General features: G+C 54.0%; 1 protein-coding gene across 3 annotated transcripts in view; it reads left to right on the plus strand.

The window, feature by feature from the left end:
- The window catches only part of CACNA2D2 (calcium voltage-gated channel auxiliary subunit alpha2delta 2), a 454,520-nt gene that overhangs the window by 395,591 nt on the left and 38,876 nt on the right, over positions 1 to 20,053 (plus strand). For all 3 annotated transcript variants that reach the window (XM_055804987.1, XM_055804990.1, XM_055804989.1), the window contains exon 5: positions 13,891 to 13,950. In XM_055804987.1, coding sequence (XP_055660962.1) covers positions 13,891 to 13,950 — 60 coding nt within the window. The remainder of the gene's footprint in view (positions 1 to 13,890; positions 13,951 to 20,053) is intronic.

The raw sequence follows: 20,053 nt of genomic DNA on the forward strand, positions 1-20,053 counted from the left end.
GATTTTGCCCTTTTTTCCCTGTTTAAGCACTGAAGATCAATCTGCAGTGTCCCCAGTATGGGGCTGGTACCTCAGACTGTGCAATGAAGCTGCCAGCCCTTTCCACAACTTCCCTCCCCAGTCCCCACCAGCACCAGCACAGTGATAACTCCCCTGCTGAATGGCAGGTATTATGTTCTGGTGCACTAATGTTCCCGTTAATAAGCTCCTCACCATTCACCATGTGTTTTACTTTGATTCATCCTGAAGGCACTGCTATATAATGGACTATATACTGTAATTGTCCCCCATTGTCAGCACTTAATAACTTAGTAAGATGTTATCACAGTAATTCATATATTTTTTTGCAAACTTTGATGAATTATATTTTGTTCTTAGTGAATAAAAAAAATCAGGGAATGGTGAAAAGAGGCAGAAGTTAGACAGAAGTCTGCTCTAATTGCAGAGCAGGCTTAATAATACGGATGTCAGTAGCCAGTGTCTGGGCTGCTTTTGTTTCCATGCCTCCAGGAACAGGCCACTAGTCTAGCTGGGAAGGAGCTGCTATTAAGTATCATTTCTTTTTTAAAACATCTTGATCAGCAGGAATTGGATCTGTGCTTGAGGGATTTATTTTTCTTTGCTTGCTTTTGACAAGCCCAACCTCAAACACAACGGATGGGATGTACGTCCATATCCGTGGGCAGGGGCAAGGGATGATGGCCATGGAGGGGGTGCAAGAGCTGTGAGAATGGCCATCGTGGTGAGCAGAGTGCAGATGCTGGTCATTGTGATGTGCATGGCTTGGGCATCACAACAGCTTCAGCGTCTACCTAGACATTTGCAGAGAAGTTTGGTCCCAAGATTGAGCAGCAGCAGGTAGAAGTGCTGTGCTGGAGCCTGGACAAGCATCTTCTCCACATCTGAGCTCACTGGCTGCCTCTCCAAGTGAGGTGTGCAACATCCCACCAGATATTTGTGGCTTTCAAGCATTTGTCAGCATCTCTTGAGTGTTTATGGTTCCTGATCCCATGTCTGGCAGGGGAAGGAAAAGTCCAGAAGGGATCAAACCCCAAATGTGATGAAAATCCAGGCAGGGAGATGGATGCCTGGGCTGAAGTGCCCCAGGTGGGAGGCAGGGGAGGGCTCCTTGGCATCCACGAGGCAGCAGGTAGGGATCTAAATGAGTTTTTCCCTGTAACACATGTCCTGACCTTTTTTAAAAAATGAAATCTATTTTATTAGTTTTTTCTTTTTATCAAATCCATCCATGAAACATTAAAGATATGACTGTGGAAAAGGTCAAGAAATATGTAGTTGTTGAAATCTTGTTCCAGTTGATGGCTTTTCCCTTAGGGGAGCTCTTCTACGCCTTCTCCTTCCCCACCTTAGTCTTTAAAAAAAGCAAGTGTCAAGCTGCATTGAGTTTTGGGCTTAACGGTAATGCTGAAACATGCTGCCGGCTGGGACGGAGGGAAGGGTGTTGCAGGCTCCCCAGCAGGGATGTTGCCCTCCAGGAGCTGTGGAGTCAGGCCAGTGTTGCCACTGGGGAAAACCTGAGCTGGAAGGGATTTCTTCCAGCAAACAGCCCCCAAGGGAGGGCTGTAAGGTCTCCAGCTGTGCCAGTGCCGTGTGCCCCAGGGAAAGGAGATGCTGCTCTGCGGTGAGGGCACATCTCAGACAGAATGAATAAAGGTGAAGCCCAAGAAATGGGCGTAGCAGTGAGTGAATGCGCTTTGAGTCCCCCTTCTTGGCTTGGGTGGCCCTCTATTCACCAGGAGAATGGAAGGCAATGACACTGGCTGAAGGAGAGGCAGGGGAGCTGAGCTCTTATTACCGGGGCTTTATTAGCACCAACATTTTCAGGGCATCACATCGGCTGGGCATGAGCTATGTGCCTGGACTTGCAGCAGGCAATGAGAGTACTTTCCGCATAAAAGGACCAAGAGAAGGGGGGAGAGCAAGACATTAAAAGTCAGTAACAGAGTCAGGAGTAGATCTGTATTGAAGCTCATTGTGAAAATTATATTATGGGAATGACAGGAGACTTTGGAAGCCAGAAAATGGAGAGACTCAGAGTGAAGTCGAATGCATGCCTCTCTTGCCCAGGGACGCATCTCCTGCCAGGGGCTAAGCTGGGCGTTGGACACAGGGGTGACCATCAGACCTCCTTGCATCCATGGTGATCATTTGCTGGTTTTTTGGTTCCTTCTTTTGTTGTAACACCAAGGAAGCTGGGTCATGAGTCGGCCTTGCTGTGCTGTAAAAATGTGGAGTCAAATGACACTTAAATTTTAGTCTCCAGATGAGAGAGAATAGGTGAACAGAGGGCGAAACCAAGGCAACACTATGGTTTTGCCATATGTCGATCTGCGCAGCAGCCAACCAGCAGCCTGGATTTGTTGTGTGGTCCATAAAGATCAACACAGGGGGTGGGGGCTGAAGGGGAATACTGCATGAGGGTTTGGGGTTTTGAGCGAGGAGGCAGAGGAGTGGGAAAGCACATTGGGACATCTTCCCAAAGAGCAACGAAGCCTGAAGAGCTTGAGGTTTGAGCTCTGCCAAAGAACAAGAGGCTGAAGGGCCAAGAGAGGATGAGGAAGCTTCTTGATCTTAAAAAGGGGTTTGTGATCCTTTCTCAGACCTGGACACTGGGGTGAAGAACGTGAATGATCCCATCAACTCAAAGGGCCGCTCAGCCAACCCTCCTGCGTCACTCAGGAGAGGGGAATAACTGCCCTGGCAAAACCAGGCCAGGATAGGGAAGTGGCCTGAGACTTGTGTGTTATGTCCCCAGGCAGTTTGTCGCCTTTCCCTGTTTGCTGGGCATGAGTGTTCCTGATGCAGTGGCAATGCCAGTGTTGATGGTGCTTGGGGGCTATGTCAAACTCCAGACGCCTTTTCTTACATTTCTGTTGTGTAAATTTATAATAACTGGACTTTCAAAATTAAGCATATCATTTGATTGATAGATTGTCGGGCCACCTTTATGTATAATTGTTGTGAAACCTCAGTGATGGGCAAACCCCAAGAGGCTGCCCAGCCCTCCCTGAGGCTCTGCCTGGTGTCCTGCTGCTCCCTCCGCTCCCATTTGCAGCATCCAAAGCCATGGGTCCTCCTTGTGAGCTTTGCTCGTTGCACTTTCCTCTCAGGTCTCCAAGGGCACCATTCACCCCACAGATAGTACATTTTCTTTGCTCAGTCTCGCGTCCTCCTCCTTCTTTGGCATTGCCCTTTTGGTGTGGCACAACGCCTCTTGCTCTTGGGGTGGGGCTGGGGGCTCTGCCTGGCACTGCCAGTCTTGTCCCCATGGCAGAAAGGGACAGCAAGAGTGCAGGAAGGGTGGAGGTGGTTGTCGCAAAGGGATGGAAATGGGTCCTGGCAACTGGGAGGCTACCCCTTGCCCTGTGGAAGTGCCAGGGGTAGATGGGTGAGCGTTGGGGTCACAGTGAGCTGTCACATTGGGAAGAGCCATTTGGTGACCTGCTAAGCTTGCTGGCTTCCACCTCCCTGACACTTCCCGCTGGCACCTGGAGCTGCTGGGGCTTGCCTGCCATTTTTCTGAAGATCTGAGCAAAGCTAGTTCCAACTATGGTGCTCTTCTCTCAGAGCAAAACACCACTAGAAAGTCCTTTACAGGATTTTTTGCATTTCAGTTGCTTTTCTCTGGTGTTTTAAACTGGAAGCTTGAACTGCTCTGGCTGTGTCTATATGATGGTGGTAGTGGGGGCCCAAGTCGCTGCCGAGTGTGCCCGACCCATCATAGGCTGCAGGAGGGTGACTGGTGGCACTGGGGAGCACAAGGAAGATGCCACCCATGTCTCGGAAGGGTTTCAAGCCAGGAATTTTTATGAGGGCTCTTCTTGGAGCTTGCTGGGGGTGCAGGGTGGTGACATTTTGGAGTGTTCTGGGGGGAATTCCACGTGCTGAAAATCTGCCGCACCATAAAAACTTAATAACAGAGGAGCTCTCGCTGCGCCGTGATGTGCCGTATGGAAATCCCCGCACAGCAGCAGATAATAAACGAGGTGCTTTTTAAAGCTCACACATCACAACGCAGCAAGAGGTGATGCCTTAAAATAAATCGATTGTAAGTGGTTTCCAGCGCAAACTTTTTAACAGCCTCTGCTTGAATGAAAGGCGAAGACCTAAAGGGGAAGATTTCAAAGGCACAAAAGGCCTCAACCCCATGGGGTGGGGGGACGGGGGCCCGCTGGGACACAGGCATAGAGGCTGGCTGCAGTTTGGGTTCCCAGGAATGCCCTCCTGCATCTCACGGAAGCTTCTCTGTTGTTGGTACCATGCAGAGCACTGGCAGGGCAGGGGGAACCACTCCTTGAACTTCCTGACATCTTAACATGGGACTTATATCTTCAAAATACGGAAGGATAAGGAAAGATTTTTTTTTTTTTTTTTTTTGGAGACTCTGGCTGCTAAGACCTGACTGGGCAAATTCCTCCTCTTGCCCAAGTGGCAAGTTGTATCACTTTCTTTTTTTTTTTCTGTATTTTTTTTAAAAAAACTGTTCCCCCAAGCTCTAAGTAAAATTGATTTTTAAGTGAAACTATCTCTTATAATTGCTGCTGAAATGCCTTGTGGTTATTGTAATGGATTTTGAACTGTGACAAGTCCTGCTTGATGATTGTAGCTGGAGCTGTGCAGATCAAGCATGGTTTAGGGAGGGCCATTGGATGGAATGATTGGAGATTATCTGGGGAGGAGATGGGGCTGGAGCAGCAGGCTGAGGTGCTGACTAATATGTTTGCTGACCCTCCCAACACTGCAGAAGCTGAGGCTGCTCTGGGACCTTGTGCTGTAAACTGTCTCACGAAACCCTTCATGGGAGCCATGTCCCTCCAGTCTGCCAAGGCCACTGCTTACCCATCCCTTGGGAGTCACAGCATGCTGGTACAGGGGGAAAAGGAGACAGAAGGAGCCCAGGGCAGCATCTGCTCCTCCTCCCCAGCTTGGTGAATCGCCTGCCATCACACTTCCCCAGCCCTGACCTTCTAGCAAATGCATCTTAACCTGAATTATTTCTGATCATCTGAAACCTTATTGTGTGGCAAGCAAGCTGCTCATCACCCAGCAAGTGAGAACCGCAGGATAGAGTTCCCAAGCCTTTCCAGTTGTGGCAGAGCTCCAGCAGACCCACTGCGCTGCACTGGGATGCCGTGTTTGTGCCCAGTAGTTTGGCTGCCCTGTCCTTGCCATGTCAGTGCCACCAAGCACACAGCAGGACCCTGGCATTAGCTGTCCCCAAGTAGCCAACAACGAGAACTGTGGGTAGGGGCACTTGCCAGGCTTTCAGCTTTGATGATGCGGCTGGCAGCCTTCCTAGTAGCAGCGGTGCTGCAGTTACCAGGAGGCTCGGACTGGGGTGGGCAGCCCTGAAGTTGGGAAGCCCTGACACTACTGGGACATGTCTGTCCCACCTGCAGCTGACAAACAGTGCTGGAGCCATGTTTGTCAGGTGGTTTTTATCCATCACCCCTCTGGGATGCTGCTGGTATGCCCCAGCCCTTCAGCACCTCCTAGGAACCAGCTATTAATATGCCAGCTTCATCCCAAGAGAGGCTTTCTTCCTTGCCAGCCAGGAATTTCTTTAGACCGTTTAAGACCAGTTAGACTTTGACTGATCTGACTGCTACGGAAGTAGTAGGAACTTCCATCAGGAGCAGACTGGGCTTTCTCTGCCCTGCTCATCTTGTGAGCTGATGCTCCAGAAGAGAGTGAGAGGTGTGAAATGAGCACAATTTCAAGCTGCTGGCCTTGGATTTATCATGCGGACAGCCTTTGAAAAGCAGTTTACATCCTTAGTTTTCTTCTCACTATCAAATACTCACTAAATTCTAGGTGAAAGGGATGCCTGATGTGCAGCCCTGAGTCCTCTTCCTCTTGAGGACACTGATGAAAGGAACGCAAGGGTCCCGATGGCTGCTTGCTGCAACAGCTCCATCGCCTGCTAGCTCCAGGGATGAGTTTACATCAGGCTGAGATGGTTGAGGAGTGCTGGCTGTCAAGAGTGCTGGCCTGGCCAAGCACATCCTCTGTTATCGTCTCTATCTCAGAAGCTTGAGGTGTTTGCCCTAGTTTGGACCTGCTGGGGAATATCCTCTAGTTTCTCACCTCTGCCTTTTTTGAACTGTGTGGCAGTGTAGCTGTGTGGAGCGCTGCTCCCACCCTGCACTGCTGGTTGGGGCAGCGTGGGTGCCCCCGGGCAGGGGCAGCATGAAGAGCCATGCTGCCGCGGGGCAGCTGAAGCTTCTGGCTCAGCTCTTCCTCTGGCTGAATATTGGGATCTTGGAGCAGAAGTCCCTGCGTTCTTCTCTGTCCACTGTAGAAGATGCAGAAGGCTGCCATGACTGCAAATAATGTGGCAAAGGGATCGGAGGAAAGTGCTTTTTCTCAGGTCCTGAACAGAGGAGGCAAGTGTGCCTGGTTTGGCTTCCCAAGGGACCACCTGCATCCCAGAGCCAAGCAGAAGCACCTTCCAGCAGTGCTTAAACATGATGGCATTTAAGAGTATACTTTAAAGGTATATCTAATGCGGGAGCAGGGTTTGCTGCCATACATCCAGGGTGAAAGGCAGAAGGATGCAGGAAGCGGCAATGCCAGTGTGGCCGAACGCTCCTTCTGCTGGCTACGTGCAGGGAAAGGGGATGGTGAGAGAGGCGAAGCCTGCCTGTGCCTGCCTGCGCCTGCCTGTGCCAGGTCCCATCTGCCCATCCTGTGTTCCGTGTCTCTGTCTCACTGCTGGTGGAGGTGGGGACAGATCCTGCACCCTGGTATTTGCCCTTCCTCCCCCAGGAGGGATGGGCCAGTGGCTATTTGGCATCGTATCAGTGAAAACAGGAGCCAAGGAGGGTCTGAGCAGCTGAGCTGAGGCTGGTTCCCAGGGGCAGGTGTCGTGACGGGGACACAGGGCACAGCTCCCCTTGCCCTCCTCCTCCTCTCCCAGGGAGCAGTCAGGGTGACAGGGAGCAGGGGCAGACTGCTCATGCTTGTGATTTTGGAAAGCAAATGAACACCAGCAGAAAGGTAACGGAGGGGGGCTTTGCACCAAGGGGAAGAGAGCAGAGAGAACGCCAGGCAAGGCTCACATGGTAGGATGCCTGGTTAGCTGCATGGTCTTTTGCCCTTGGTGCTTTTCCATCTGCGAGAAGTTAAGCTCTTCTGGAGGCCTGAGCAATACTTTGGGGTAGGAGAAAAGCCCCAGGCAGCGATGCTCTCCCTTCCCCCACCGCCTCTGCAAACACACGGGTACCTCTCTGCTTGGGATGTTCTGCTTCTCTCCTCCCTGTGGTTGTTGGGACTGGGGGTGGTGTTTCTTACCAGTAAAAATCGTGGCTCAGCAAAGAGAGGCACTGGCAGGGGAACAAGAGCCACGTGCTGCTGGCCTGCAGAGCCAGGAGTTACTGAGATGGTCAGTAAAATAATAAAAGCTGTGGCTTTGGGGCTTGTCCCAGGCTCCCAGGGCCAGGTATTGGCTGTGCCACTGCCCCACGGGGGGGTCTGCAGCGGCTCTGGCTCTGGTTTTGCTACAGGTTTGTGTTTGTAACCATGGCTGTTGGTGGCACTGGCTCTGCAGAGGTGTCCCCCTGCTCACCACCCTCTCAGACCCCAGCAGCAAGCACCAGCTGGTACAACACCGGGGTCTGGAAGCCCTTGGAGGATTTACCACCTGCTTTTTAGTATTCACTGGGGCTTTACTTGCTCTCTCACAGGCAGGGGAGTGTTAGCAGCCAGCACTGGCTCCAGCTCCGTTCTCCCTCTGGCACAGACTGGATCTGGGTGTGAGAGGAGGAGAGATGGGCTCTGGCCACCCCTTTCCCTCTGCGCAGCCCAGGGAGTTATTGACAAACAAGTTAGTGCTCTGAGAGAAAAATGCTGCAGCATGTTTGAAGCTGCCTCCTTGATCAATACTCAGCCGTGGCTGAGCCCGCTGCCGACTGGATTTCAGATGACGGCTGCGGGGGTAATAAGAGCCCTGGGATCAACTGTCTCAGAGATTATTACAGGATGAGATGCTTCGCTGCTTTACAGTGTTTACTCAAGATTTATATTCCCTATGTGTATATAAGGGGGTTGTCGTCTTTTGTTGCCGGTTGATCATTTTTTGATGGTGGCATGCGCGCTGTGCCGTTAGGGTTTGCATAGGGGTGTGTGTGCGGCACTGTCAGTGAATGGGGAGAGGGGAGGCTGTGGACGAGAGGGAGAGATGGGATCGGGGCACCTCGCAGCTGGTACAGGAGGTGGGACTGTGGAAAGGTGCCCTCTGCTCTGATGCACACAGGCAGACTGGGATGGAGGCATATGAAGTGGGCCGTTGCCTTTCCAGATGCTCTGCAGCAGCAGAGGCGGTTTTGGGGTGCCCTGTCCGTGCAGGGAGGCTTGGTGCTAAAGGAGAGAGCTTGTGCCATCTTCCTTCCTTCATTGTGGATGTGGAAGAGCTGCAAAACCAGCTCCCCGGGTGTGTTTCTGTCTGGAGATTGGGTTGCTTGGCTTTGTTGTGTGTGTTTGTTTACCTGCTCATCTTCACCTTTCACCTGTGTTTTTTTGCTTTAGGAGGGCTGGGATGTTAAGATGCTGTGTGGACCTCTCCGGCCCAGTAGCGCAGGGCTGTTTTAATCTCCAGCAAAGATCTCTCCTTCCAGCTGTGTGCTGAGGTGCAGGAGGTTAATACACTTCACGCCATGTGGGAAGGCGCTGAGATGAGGGTGATAACAGCTGCACAGAGGGAAGTTAAATGAAAGCTTAGCAGGAGCGGCTCTCCCTCAGAGCAGATATCCCTGGGCACACGCAGCTGCTATGTACTGGGCCAGTGCTGGGCCCTTCCTTACTGGCTGCAGGGAGAAGCCGGGGGCACCATCCCACGGTCCTCTAGGAGTGTTCCCCAACACCAGCACAGGCATGGGGTGCGGAGGCTTGGGACACAGGGACGGCATCACTGCTGTTACGCAGGGCTTCTCGGTCTCCTCTTGCAAGGTGTTTGCTGTAATCCTGTTTTATAAATCCAACCTTGGCCTTTGGCCTTCTTGTGCCACTCTGGTCTCTGCTCTGCTGCTCACAAGTGAAACCCACTGATCTGGCTGAGGGGGAAACAGCAGGGCATACTTCCTGCCATGTAGGTGCAGGGAGGAGAGATTCAGCAGAGCATTGGACCAGTTTCCCTTGGAAAGCTGCTGTGCAAAAAATATTGGAGCAATTCAGGAGAGCCCTGGGTGTGATGGGGCAGAAGGGGCAACAAGGAGGAGGTGGGCAGCGCCCTTGGATGCTTGCTATGTTGGGGGAAATCCCCCTGCATGCTGGCCTCTCAAGCAGCAGGGATGCTAACAGCAGGGATGGTCCCCTCTGCCTAGAGAGGAGGTTGCAGTCCCTGCCTGCACCAGCTCCGATGCTCAGAGTGTTTCCCACCACCTTGCTCCCAGCAGCTTTGGGGCATCAGACCAGCTGCCCCCAAAAGGTGCTGCCGTGGGCGAGCATGCATGGGTGAGCCGTGCTCGGGGTGGGGGGGCTGAGCTGGTGGGTGGGGGGGGCTGGGAAACGAGGTCCTGGAGCAAGTGGGGGAAGAAGGCAGCCATGCATTTGGAGGTGCCATCCTCTAGGTAGATGGGTCACCCACCTTGTCCCCCTCTCCTTTCCCACACGGCTTTCTGGAGGGAGGGTGCATGCCTGGCTGTGCCTCCTTTGCCGCCGCCTGCCCATCCCAGGTCCGTGCTGTCCCTCAGGCACCTTAATCCCGGGCGAGCCGGTGGGCTGAGCAGGGAGCTCCTGATGGATCTGCCTGGGTGAACAGCGAGGCAGAGAGGAACACTGTGTGGAATATGAAAGAGGCTGGGGCGCAATAAAGCCTGCACAGCACCTTCCTCCTCGCAGACCCCCTTTCATCAGGATCTCCAAACACCAATCCCTTGCAAATCTCCTGCTGGCCTTTTATGACCTGCAGAGTCGTTTCAATTCAGTGTTTTCAGCCTCTAAATCTCCTGTCCTTAGCCCTGGGTAAAGGAACTTCTGGGGAAAGAACTGTGTTCCTTAAAGTGCCATGGCCAGGGCAGCCCCTGCACCAGACCCTGCTGGAAATTTGTGGATATTTCATACCCATGCTTTATTTTGGTAATTCTTTTGATTTTTCTTGCCGTTGGAACCACACAATTGGCAACCCCAGGTCTGAAGCCCACTGGGAGCTTTCAGTGGCTGCTGTGTATGGGTACAGGACCCCTGCCCAGCTCCCCAGGGCACTGCCTGCATCCTGGGTATCTTGCAGTCCCTACACGCAGCACGCCTTGAGATGGACTGATTGATCTGTAACACTTGAAAAATAATGGTTTAATCATTATTAAGGATTAGAAATAATCCTTGAGCTGTATCGATCATGATAACATTATTCATGATGAACTCATTTGGCATTAATGGGAATGTCCTGCAGCAGTGTGTGGCTCCAGGCAGACCCGTCACCTTCCCTGGGGAGACGTGGCCGGGGGCGGGTCACTGGAGCAGCAGCACCTTCCCAGCCCTAACACACAACTGCAGGTTCTGCTCATGAGCAAAGATACGGCAAATAGCCCCCTTGGGGTCCCTGTCCTTGTTGCCATGGTTTTGGAGGGTTCCAAATCCAGTGATCACCCATCCTGTTCATGCCAGCAGCCCATCTCTGGGCAGGGGGTAGCTGGGGCTCCCCTATAGCACCAGCCAGGACTGGGACATGATGGGTCTGCTCCCATGGGAGCCCCCCAACACAGCATCGCTCCAGACATGTCCCCCAGCAGGGATGGAGACGGGCGGAGGATCTCCTGTTACAGGGGAAGGGTGGGTGCCTTCTTCCAGGGTGGATGTCCAGCAGGAGCCAGGATCTGGCACAGCACCCTGCTGTGGCTGTGCCATCTTGCCACAGGCTCCCCCATCCCTGCAACGTGCTATTTATCGAACAAGAACATCTGGGTTGTTTGTTTTTTTTTAAATAAAATTGTGTCCGGCTCGACTTTGACAAATTGACATTTGCCAGAGGAAAAATATCTTCTGTTGAAGTGTCGTTCCTGGGTGTAGCCGTCCCTTACTGCACCATTTGCAACCCTCCAGGCACTTCACACAAGGCGATGAATAGTTAAATATGTCCATAAATCTTACCCTGGCCCATAATAAACAAACACGCTCTTATCAAGTATAGAAAAATGCATATTTCATCACTGCTGCCTTAAACATGATTCAGAATAAATGCTCGCCTTTAATCAGCTATCTCTATATATAAACTGAGCACAAAAGCTTTCGGGGATGATGTGCAGAATTAGGCCACGGCTTTTTTAGGTGGCTCTGGGGAGGCAGGGCTGTGGCTTTGCAGGTGAGCCCCTCGCAGAACCACCCTGAAAACTGACATTACTTGGCTTTTCTGTCCAGCTACATGTTGCCTCCCATTGTCTTCTCTCTGCCACCAGTGCCATAGGTATTTTGCCTCAATGCTCAGCTGATAGCTGATCTTTCCCCTTGGGTGCTGGCCATTGAAAGCAAACACTTTGATTTGGAAATCAAGATGGAAAAAAGAGAAAATATTAAACAGGAATGTTTCGACCAGTGTGTGCTAAGATTATGCAGTGATGGATACATGTTTCCCCACATCTGATAAGAACAAGCTGCTTTCTCTGGCTGGAGAGGGCCAGATCTATGATGTCTTTCACTGCTCATCACCTTACTTTTCAGTACCTGTGCTTTGCCATGCTCCTGGCAATAGACCACCTGCTGTCATGGCCCTGCACCTGCCACGCTGCCAGGGGCCGGCTGCTGCCACTGTCCTGCAGGCAGTGGGGCCACGTAGAGGAGACACCGTGAATCCTCAGGACTTTCTTTCCCACCAGCATCTGCTTAGAAGGGCAGAGGCATTTTGCATCCCCATGAGCTGATGGGAGCACTGGAGGAACTGGTGACAATGGGGACAGCAGCTGCAGCACATATGGCTGTGCCCAGGGCTCTTGTCCACCTGTCTGGAGATCATTGTCTTGTGCGTACATGTTCTTCTGGCCAGGCACTCTGGGATTCCCAGGGATGTAGCTGGATTTCAGTGCCGCCCCAGTGGGCTCCTGCCGGCACACAGGATCCCTGCTGAGCAAAGGAATGCTGTTTCATTCTGGGATTTGGGGTTCACAGCGTGGAAGTTGGGTGTGCAGTAGCACTGGGAATCTTAGATGCATCTCTGCAGTGCTGCCCAGGTGGTGATTTGAGGTTGTTGTTTGGCCCACTGCCGGTGCTTCTTCTGCCTCCTCCCAACCAATTCAGGGGCTGGAGGTGGCCAGGGCTCCCCTCCCTCCCCATGCTCTCTGGCTGCCAGCAGGTTGTAAGTATGTGGAGCAAAGCATGTCCCATCCCACTGGGGGATGCAGGGAAACAAGGAGCAGGTCCTGCAGCAGCACCTGCTTGATGCGTGTCTCTAACTCACTAGGGAGCCTTCCTGGGCTTCAACAGCCTCAGCATCACAAGCCTCATGGCCAGTTAACCCCATCCAGATTAGCCACTCAGCCCCTGGCGCCGAGACCTCCACAGCGTGTATTCCCCAACACCCTGACAAAGGCAATGGCTGCTGGGGAGCAGGTGGGCTGTGCTGCTGCAGAGATAAACCCTGAGCCCGTGTGAGCCGTGAGGGTGCCCAGCACTCAGGGGTCCGGGTGGCCCTCAGCTCTGCGGGCTGGCTCCCGACACCATGCTCCTGCAGCTGGGCTGTGGTGCTGACTGGGTTCTACAGCCCTGGCAGGCAGCTGCCCGCACCCCTGGGGGCCTGAGGCTGGTGGAGGGGTGGAGGGAGAGGTCTGTGTCACTTGTTTGGCTCTTGGCTTTATTTGCTTAGTGATGCAGAGTAGATCTTGTTGTAAAGCCCAGAGCTCTTGCCCTTGTCTGTCCCCTTGGGCTCCATTAAAGGCCAGATTGCAGCTTCTTCCCGGTACTGCCAGTACCCCAGGGACTGCCTGATCTCCAGCCTTGCCCTGCTGCTCCCTCTGTGCTGGTGAGGCCTCTCGCAGCTGAGCCTGAGCTCAGTGAGGCTGCCCCAGTGCTGAGCATCACCCCAACCTGCTCCTGGCGAGCTCTGGCTCCTCTGGCTGCACCAGCATGGGCAGCAGCCTGCCCGTACTGCCTGCTGCCTCCGGAGCCATCAGGGTGGAGACACTTTTGTCTCCTTTGAAACCTCACGTGCTTTCGTGGGAGAGGGTCGTGCTTGCTGCAGCCTTGGGTGGGCCCTGGCCTGGCAGCCCAGCGCTGGCACCTCCCGCTGCAAGGAGCAACGGCAGGCAGAGCAACTGTGGCTCATAGCTGGTGTTGCTCCTCTCACCAGCTCCCTGGGAGCACCGCTGTGTTGCAGAGGGGCACGCCGATGGCCCAGGGCATGTGATTGGGTGAAGGAGGGCATGGGTATGTGAAGGGGTTAATCCAGGTGGACTGAGCCGCACATCTCTGGGCCCCATTTTGAGGGGGTTTTGAAGTATTTTTGAAGGGTCTGCCCTGCCCCGCAGGGAGCTGGGGGATATCGGCACAGGTACCCTGGTTCAGTCTTTGCCCTGTGCCACAGATGAGACCCTGCCCAGCTCCAGCAGTAATGCCAACTGCTGCCGAGCTGCAGTGGCTCAGCCCTGGCTTTGTTCAAGTGGCACCAACTCCTTTGGAGAGACTGACTTGCTCCGGGAAAGGCAGGAGCAAGCAGAGAAGCACCTGCTCCCCATGCCCGGGTTGTCCTTCTCCAGGCATTGCTGCCTGTGATCCCTCCTCCTGTCCCCTGCCTCCACGGCAGGGGGTGGCAGGGTCCTGAGGGATCCCCCAAACAGAGGGATGGCAGGTGCTGGGGCAGCACCCACAGCCCCGGGTTGGTGTGGGCGATGCCCAGTTCCTCTCACCTTCCCCGGACTCACTGCTGCTCTCCCACTTGTTTTGCAGAGACTTGCCAACGCGGCGGAGAAGTTCCAGAAGGCTCACCACTGGCAGGACAACATCCGGGTAAGGCTCCTTGCCCCAGCGGCTCCCTCCCACTTCCCTCCTGGATGTTGAGCTCCGTGGAGGCACCAGCTTCAGGGATGACTCCTGGCACAGGAATCAGCTCTTCATCCCATCCCTGCTCCCATCCCTCTTCCGTCCCCACATTCTCAGCTGCCCTGCGAGGTACCGCTGGCCGTGCCATGCTGCTCGGCATGCGGGTGGCCCCAGCACTGCCGTCTGCCAGCACTAACAAGAGCAAAGGGAGTGATTTCAACCTCATTTCCAGCCTCACCTCTGCCTGCACATGCTGTAAGAAGGCAGCAGGAGGTCAAGGTCAAGCTGATAACTCAGTGCTGAGGGTTTGGGGGATGGGGAGACTCATCCCCACACTGTCTCCGGCAGCCAGTGGGTTTGGTGCCAAGCCGGGTCTTGTGTGGGGTGACGGCAGCAGCGACTCGTCTGCCGACAGTTGCAGTGGGGACTGTTCCTGGGGAAGGGAGCAATCTGGGCCAGGAGAGGCAAGACGCAGGTTTAATGATTGCATTTGACTTTGTAATTCTGGCGGTGATAGCGCTCAGCAGGAACCTGAAGGATTCTGTCTGGAAATGCTCTCAAATTATAATAATAATACAAAAGGAAGGAAAGATTGTTTTTCTTCCAGTGCAAACGGAGTCTACAACAAAAAATACTCCTGAGCCACCCAGCCCCTTCCTCTGGGTTGGGCCAGATCCTGCCCAGCCCCGGGGAGCCCCCTACAGCTGCTGAGGGACCAGTCCAGGACAGCCCCACCACCAGCCCTTGCTGGGTGTGGGGAGGGGGGAATTTCTCTGCCACCACAGTCTGCTCAAGGAGGTGAACACCTGGAGCCACATCCCTCTTAGACAGACCCTCCTGCCATAGGTCACCAGGGTTTGGTGTGGGGAGGAAGAGGCAGAAGGAGCAGAAGAGAAGAGGCAAGTTGTCAACCTGCTTGGCTTTCATTTGCCACATGGCCAGGTGGGGTGGATGCTCGTGGCTGATCCTTATCCCCCAGGAGGTGTGTCCCATAGGCACCTAGGAAGGTTGAGCTTGCAGGGGTTTTTCCCATTGTTAGCAGAAGCAGCCTCGCTAAGGAGAGGTGAGGTGTCCCCGCTGTTGTCATTGGCACCAGTGGCCACCAGGACCTTTCTGCATGAAAGCACTGCTGAATTACTGTGACCTCTTTCCAGGAGGGTGGTGGAGGGGAGGTTAAGAGGATAACCAGGTCTGGTGCAGGCACTAGCTGATGCCAACACTGGTGCCTCACCAGCACCTCAACTGCAGGCTCAGGGCTTCTGGGGGAGGCTGGAGCAGCACTGGGGGAGCTGTGGGCATCTCCCACAGGCTCTCACCTATGCCCCTAATGCTGGCCTGATCCTGTGTGTCCTCTGGAGTCAGGAGCCCCAGGGCAACTCATCCCTGAGTAGCGCCCAAAGCTTGGCCATGGGCACCCCAGGGGCATCATGGTGGCCCTGTGCGCTCCCCACTGGGCTAGCACCCAGGGGTGGATGCCCTGTGACTGGGGCACAGGCAGAGCAGGCAGAGCTGGAGCAAAGTCCCTGCATTTTGCAGCAGTCCTCAGTGCTTCTACTCATCCCCTGGGCCACAGGGACGGGCAGCTGCTGCACTGCAGGGGCTCCTGCTGCAGGCCCCTGGCAGCCCCAAAGAGCTCCCCCTCCATCTAGACCCGGATGCCTGCCACTGCAGGGGGGATAACAGTCAGGATACAAAATGGGCTGGGAAAGGCTGGAGCGCTGCAGAGCTCTTGGATCGTTTTGCCATTCGCAGCACAAACCTTTCAGAAATACACTTTCACAGAAAAAATATTTTTAATAGCACTGTTTGTAACCACTTCATCAAGGTAATTAGGACCGAGTCACCCAGAAACAATGTGCAGTGATGCGTCACCGCAGAGCTCACTTCAGCTTTATCAGGACAGCCCAGACCCGGCTGGGACACTTGATGGACTGGCCTGGCGCGCTGCGCACAGCACCTGGGCACTGGGCATCTGCCCCCCTGGCAGCAGCCCTGCCAGACCCTGCCTGCACCAGCCCTGGTTCCCGGGCAGAGTGGAGGGGCAGAGGGGCTGCGCAAACGGCTCTCACTGCTGGGGTTAAACCTCCTCCTTTTGCCATCCTTCATCCATGAAATGGCAGGGCATGGTCTGACCTGCGTGCCAGCCCTGGTGACAGTGGCTCTGCTGCCACCCCTGCCTTGTTGCCGGTGCTGGCATGGGCAGCAGGCAGGGGAGGCAGCAGCGCAGCATCCCCAGCTCCTCCTCCGGTCCTTTCCCACGGAGCAGCTTGTTCCTTCTGGCCGCAGCTCTCCCCTCCTCTCCCAGCGTGTCGCGTCCTAACCTCGCTCCAGAGTCGATGACAGATTGCGGCAAGTGCGGTTATTTTCGTGTTTCCATCCAAAGACGCACCAGCAGATGCTGAGTGTTTGCGCTGCATTAGTGCTAATGGCAGCCCCATTAAACCTCACTGCAGATGGGTTGCTATGGAAGTCCGGGGGAAAATGAAATAGGAGCAGGAACCTGAGCAGCTGAGAGGCTGCTGCCAGCAGTAACTCATGACCCATCTCTACAAGGAAAGTTTAGTTTTTCTCACTTTTTTTTTGGTGTTATGCCATGCACCAGCCATGGTGGCCTTTCTGAAGGGGCTGAGTTCGACCTCCCACCTCAGGGGGCTTTGCAGAGCGCCTCCATTGCCAAAACACTCCCCCCTGCCCCATGCTGCCCTGCCCCATCCCTGCCCCTTTTCCTCACCCTGGCCATGTCAAGCAGGAGCTGTATCCCCACATGTCCCCAGAACTCCCCTGGACAGTGGAGTGCTTCCTTGGCCAAAAGCAATCTTGGCCCCAAGGGCACCCATGCAGTGGCACCTGGGGGACCCGTCATGTTGTCCCTCCAGCTCGTTTCACCCCAGGGCTGGATGGCAGCTCGGGGTGGCATGGTGGGCAGGGATGGGGCTTGGCGGGGCAGGCTGCAGTGTGGGGTCATTGTACCACCCTGGTGATTTAGAGGAGGGAGAGGCTATGCCATTCCTCTCCTGCATAGCAAGGGTCTCTCAGGGATGCACATTCACCCACTGGTAAAGCCTGGCAAAGCCCCAGAAAGGCAAAAGCTGGGTCTCGTTGCTACAGGGCAGACTCCCACCATAGGACTCTGCAGCCACTGGCACTGGTATGATAAGGGACCCCAAAAAGCTCCCAGTTTGCAGCGGCCTGGCCAACCATTTTTCCCACTGAGAAGCTTCTGGCCTCTGGGCTTGCATCCAGGGCTCTGCAGGGGGTCCACCAGGACAGGCTGGCTCCACTTTGTGCAGAGCCGCAGGGCACATCAGGGCTGTCCCCCTGTTCTGGATGTCCCCAACCCTGTTCCCTGTGCAGACCATCCCCAGCAGCAGATGGAGTATCAGGGCTGCAACCCCCACCACAGTGCTGTTTGCTAGGTTTCCATCCTTTGTTTGCCACCCTGCTCAGGCAAGAGATCTGCAAAATGTACCTACAAAAATGCTGGAAGGTCATGTTGAGTTTTTTGCTGCCATCCTTTGTATCCATCCTCGCTGACAAGCTGCCATGCTGCCCATTGGGCATCCCAGCCAGCTTCGTGTTGTCCCAGCTCCTCTCCACCCACACGCTCCATTTCCTCCAGGTTTTTCCAGTGCCTTAGGTTCCTTTCCAGACCTTCAGTCCCATCCCAGCACAATCAGCAGGGTCTCAGGTGTCCTGCACCCCCACAGCATGTGGGAGCAGGGGTTGTGCTGACCCAGGGGACAATGTTGAAGGCGCAGGTCTGCGCTGCCAGTCGCAAAATGCATCCCAGGGCATTGTCATCACTGCGTGTCAGTCTGCCGGAGCTGCCAGAGCTATTTGTCCCTTTAAGGGAAACTCTGACGCTGCAGAGATCCATCCCCGCATTTATGTGTGCTTGCCAGGATTATATAAATTGCCTTTAAAAGTTGACTTCTTTATAAGCCATTTTCTGCTTCATAAAATGTTTATTACTGTTGTTTTTCTCCCAGTTCTTCTTCCTCACTGCATTTTCTGTCACTACAGTGGGAAGCTCCCCTCTTCCTCTGCCTGATGCCCTCCTGCCTCCCACCTCTCATCTTTTGGGTTCTGGAAAGTGCCATTTGAAGGGTCAGAGCCTAAGAGGCCCTTTCTCCTTGGAAAAGAAAAATAGCTATACAATGAGCTGTGATATAAGAGCTGCTGGGGACAGAGTTTAACTGCTGGGCACAACATGGGTGGTTTTGGGGTGCGGGGGCATGCGTGGAAGTGGCAGAGGGAGCACGGGTGCCCGGAAGCCCCACGCTGCTGCCTCCATCCATAACCCCCGCCTGCAAGCACACAAGCAAATAACAAAGCCCAGATAATTTCAAGCTCCATTAGAAATGAAACTCCAGGGAAAACGGGATTGCGGTTTGCCAAATGGGGAAGGACAGGAGGAATAACAGAGATTGCACTTCCAGACACCCAAGAAAGGTGAGGGATAAAGCAGAGGGACATGGCGGCATGGCTGGATGCCCCTCCACAGCTGTACAGCCCAGGATGCAGCATCCCTCTGGGCATCCCAACCGGCTGCTCCATCTGGCACCGCCACGGTCCACCCAGCACGTGTCTGCAGTGGGAGCGGCAGCCGCACCATGCCATGCGTGGGTGCTGGTGGCTGTTCCTGTGGGTTTGCCACAGCGATGCAGGCAAGGCTTTGTGTTCAAAGCGGCATTAGAAAGGTAAACGCCAGGTCCTTATCCTCCTTTCATTTTTCTCCTCCTTTAATTACAGATCCTACTTATCAGCCAAGAACAGAAAGATCGTCGCTGTAACCTTGCACTTGCCCTTGTAGAAGGTTTACCTAAAAAGTTAGAAAATAAAATCAAATACTCTAATTTGCAGTCGTCTTGCCATTTCAAACACAGTTTTCATTACAGCACAGAAAGTGCGTTGAAGCTGTGTTTATAACCCCCTTTTAGATAACAAATCACATTTTCTTTTGGCTGGTGAGTGTGTAGAATTGATATTATTTTTTTTTTCAGTTTAATGGGTTTGTGTGTTCAGGAATGATCTCCATCAACTGAGAGTCTTTATTGTGTTTGATATAATGTCAGCTTTCATTACGCTCGGAGAATTACTGTGTTAAAGCACCAACCTTGCCGTAGAGCTGTTCTGGCCGAAAAGGAGAACAAGAAAATCATTCACAAAAATCCCCATGTCAGTGCCATTCCATCTTAGAGCTAAGGATGGGGCTTGAAGGGGGTTCCCATCGCCCCCCGCTCTGCAAGACAGCCAGGCCACCCATGGCAGCTCCATGGGTGCGAGGGTTCGGTGTGAGGGCTGCCGGCTTTCCTGCCAGTGCTGCCATCCCATCCCATCCCATCCCATCCCATCCCATCCCATCCCATCCCATCCCATCCCATCCCATCACCAGCAGGGTGTCCTCAGCACCCGCCAGCTCTGTGTGTGTGTTGGCATCCCTGCAGTACCCGGGTGCAGCAGAGGGGAGAGGCAGTTGCATCTTGTTTGAGACAGCCTCAAAGGAGCAGGAGCGGACAGGAGACGCCATGTAGAGAAGAATAGCTGGCGAGGCATGATCAGATAAAACATCTTCTCAGGGAGATGAAAAAACTGTTGACGGGTCACTTAAATATTTCCCCAGCTCTGTCAGAGAAGCAGAGGGAGGAAATTGCTTTCAAAAAAAAAGTTGCCAAGGCAGATTATGATGACTGTTTCCACCTGTCCTGGGTAATGCGTACAGCCTCTGCTGCTGGGTAGGATGCGAGGGGACTCGCCTGGCAAGGGCTGCAGGAGGGGCATGGTCCCCGCTGGGCTGGGCTGAGTCCACCCGGCAGCCTGCGGTGTCTGGGGCTAACCATGAGTATTTTCCTCTTCCCAGGGACCAGGGAAGGATTCATCATGATGCATATGGACAAAGTTATCTCTAGCCCAGTGGAAATAAAAGGTTCAGCCCTACTAGCCACTGCCAGAGGTTTTTTTATGATGCCCAGAGGCGTGGCTGTGGTTGCAGGTAGGAATTTCTCCCAGGGATTCATGCAGTCCCTTTGGGAGCCTGTTCCTGGCCATAGCCCTCACACTGCCCTGTGGC

Source organism: Falco peregrinus, chromosome 5 (genome assembly GCF_023634155.1).
Source record: "Falco peregrinus isolate bFalPer1 chromosome 5, bFalPer1.pri, whole genome shotgun sequence".
Lineage (NCBI taxonomy): Eukaryota > Metazoa > Chordata > Aves > Falconiformes > Falconidae > Falco > Falco peregrinus.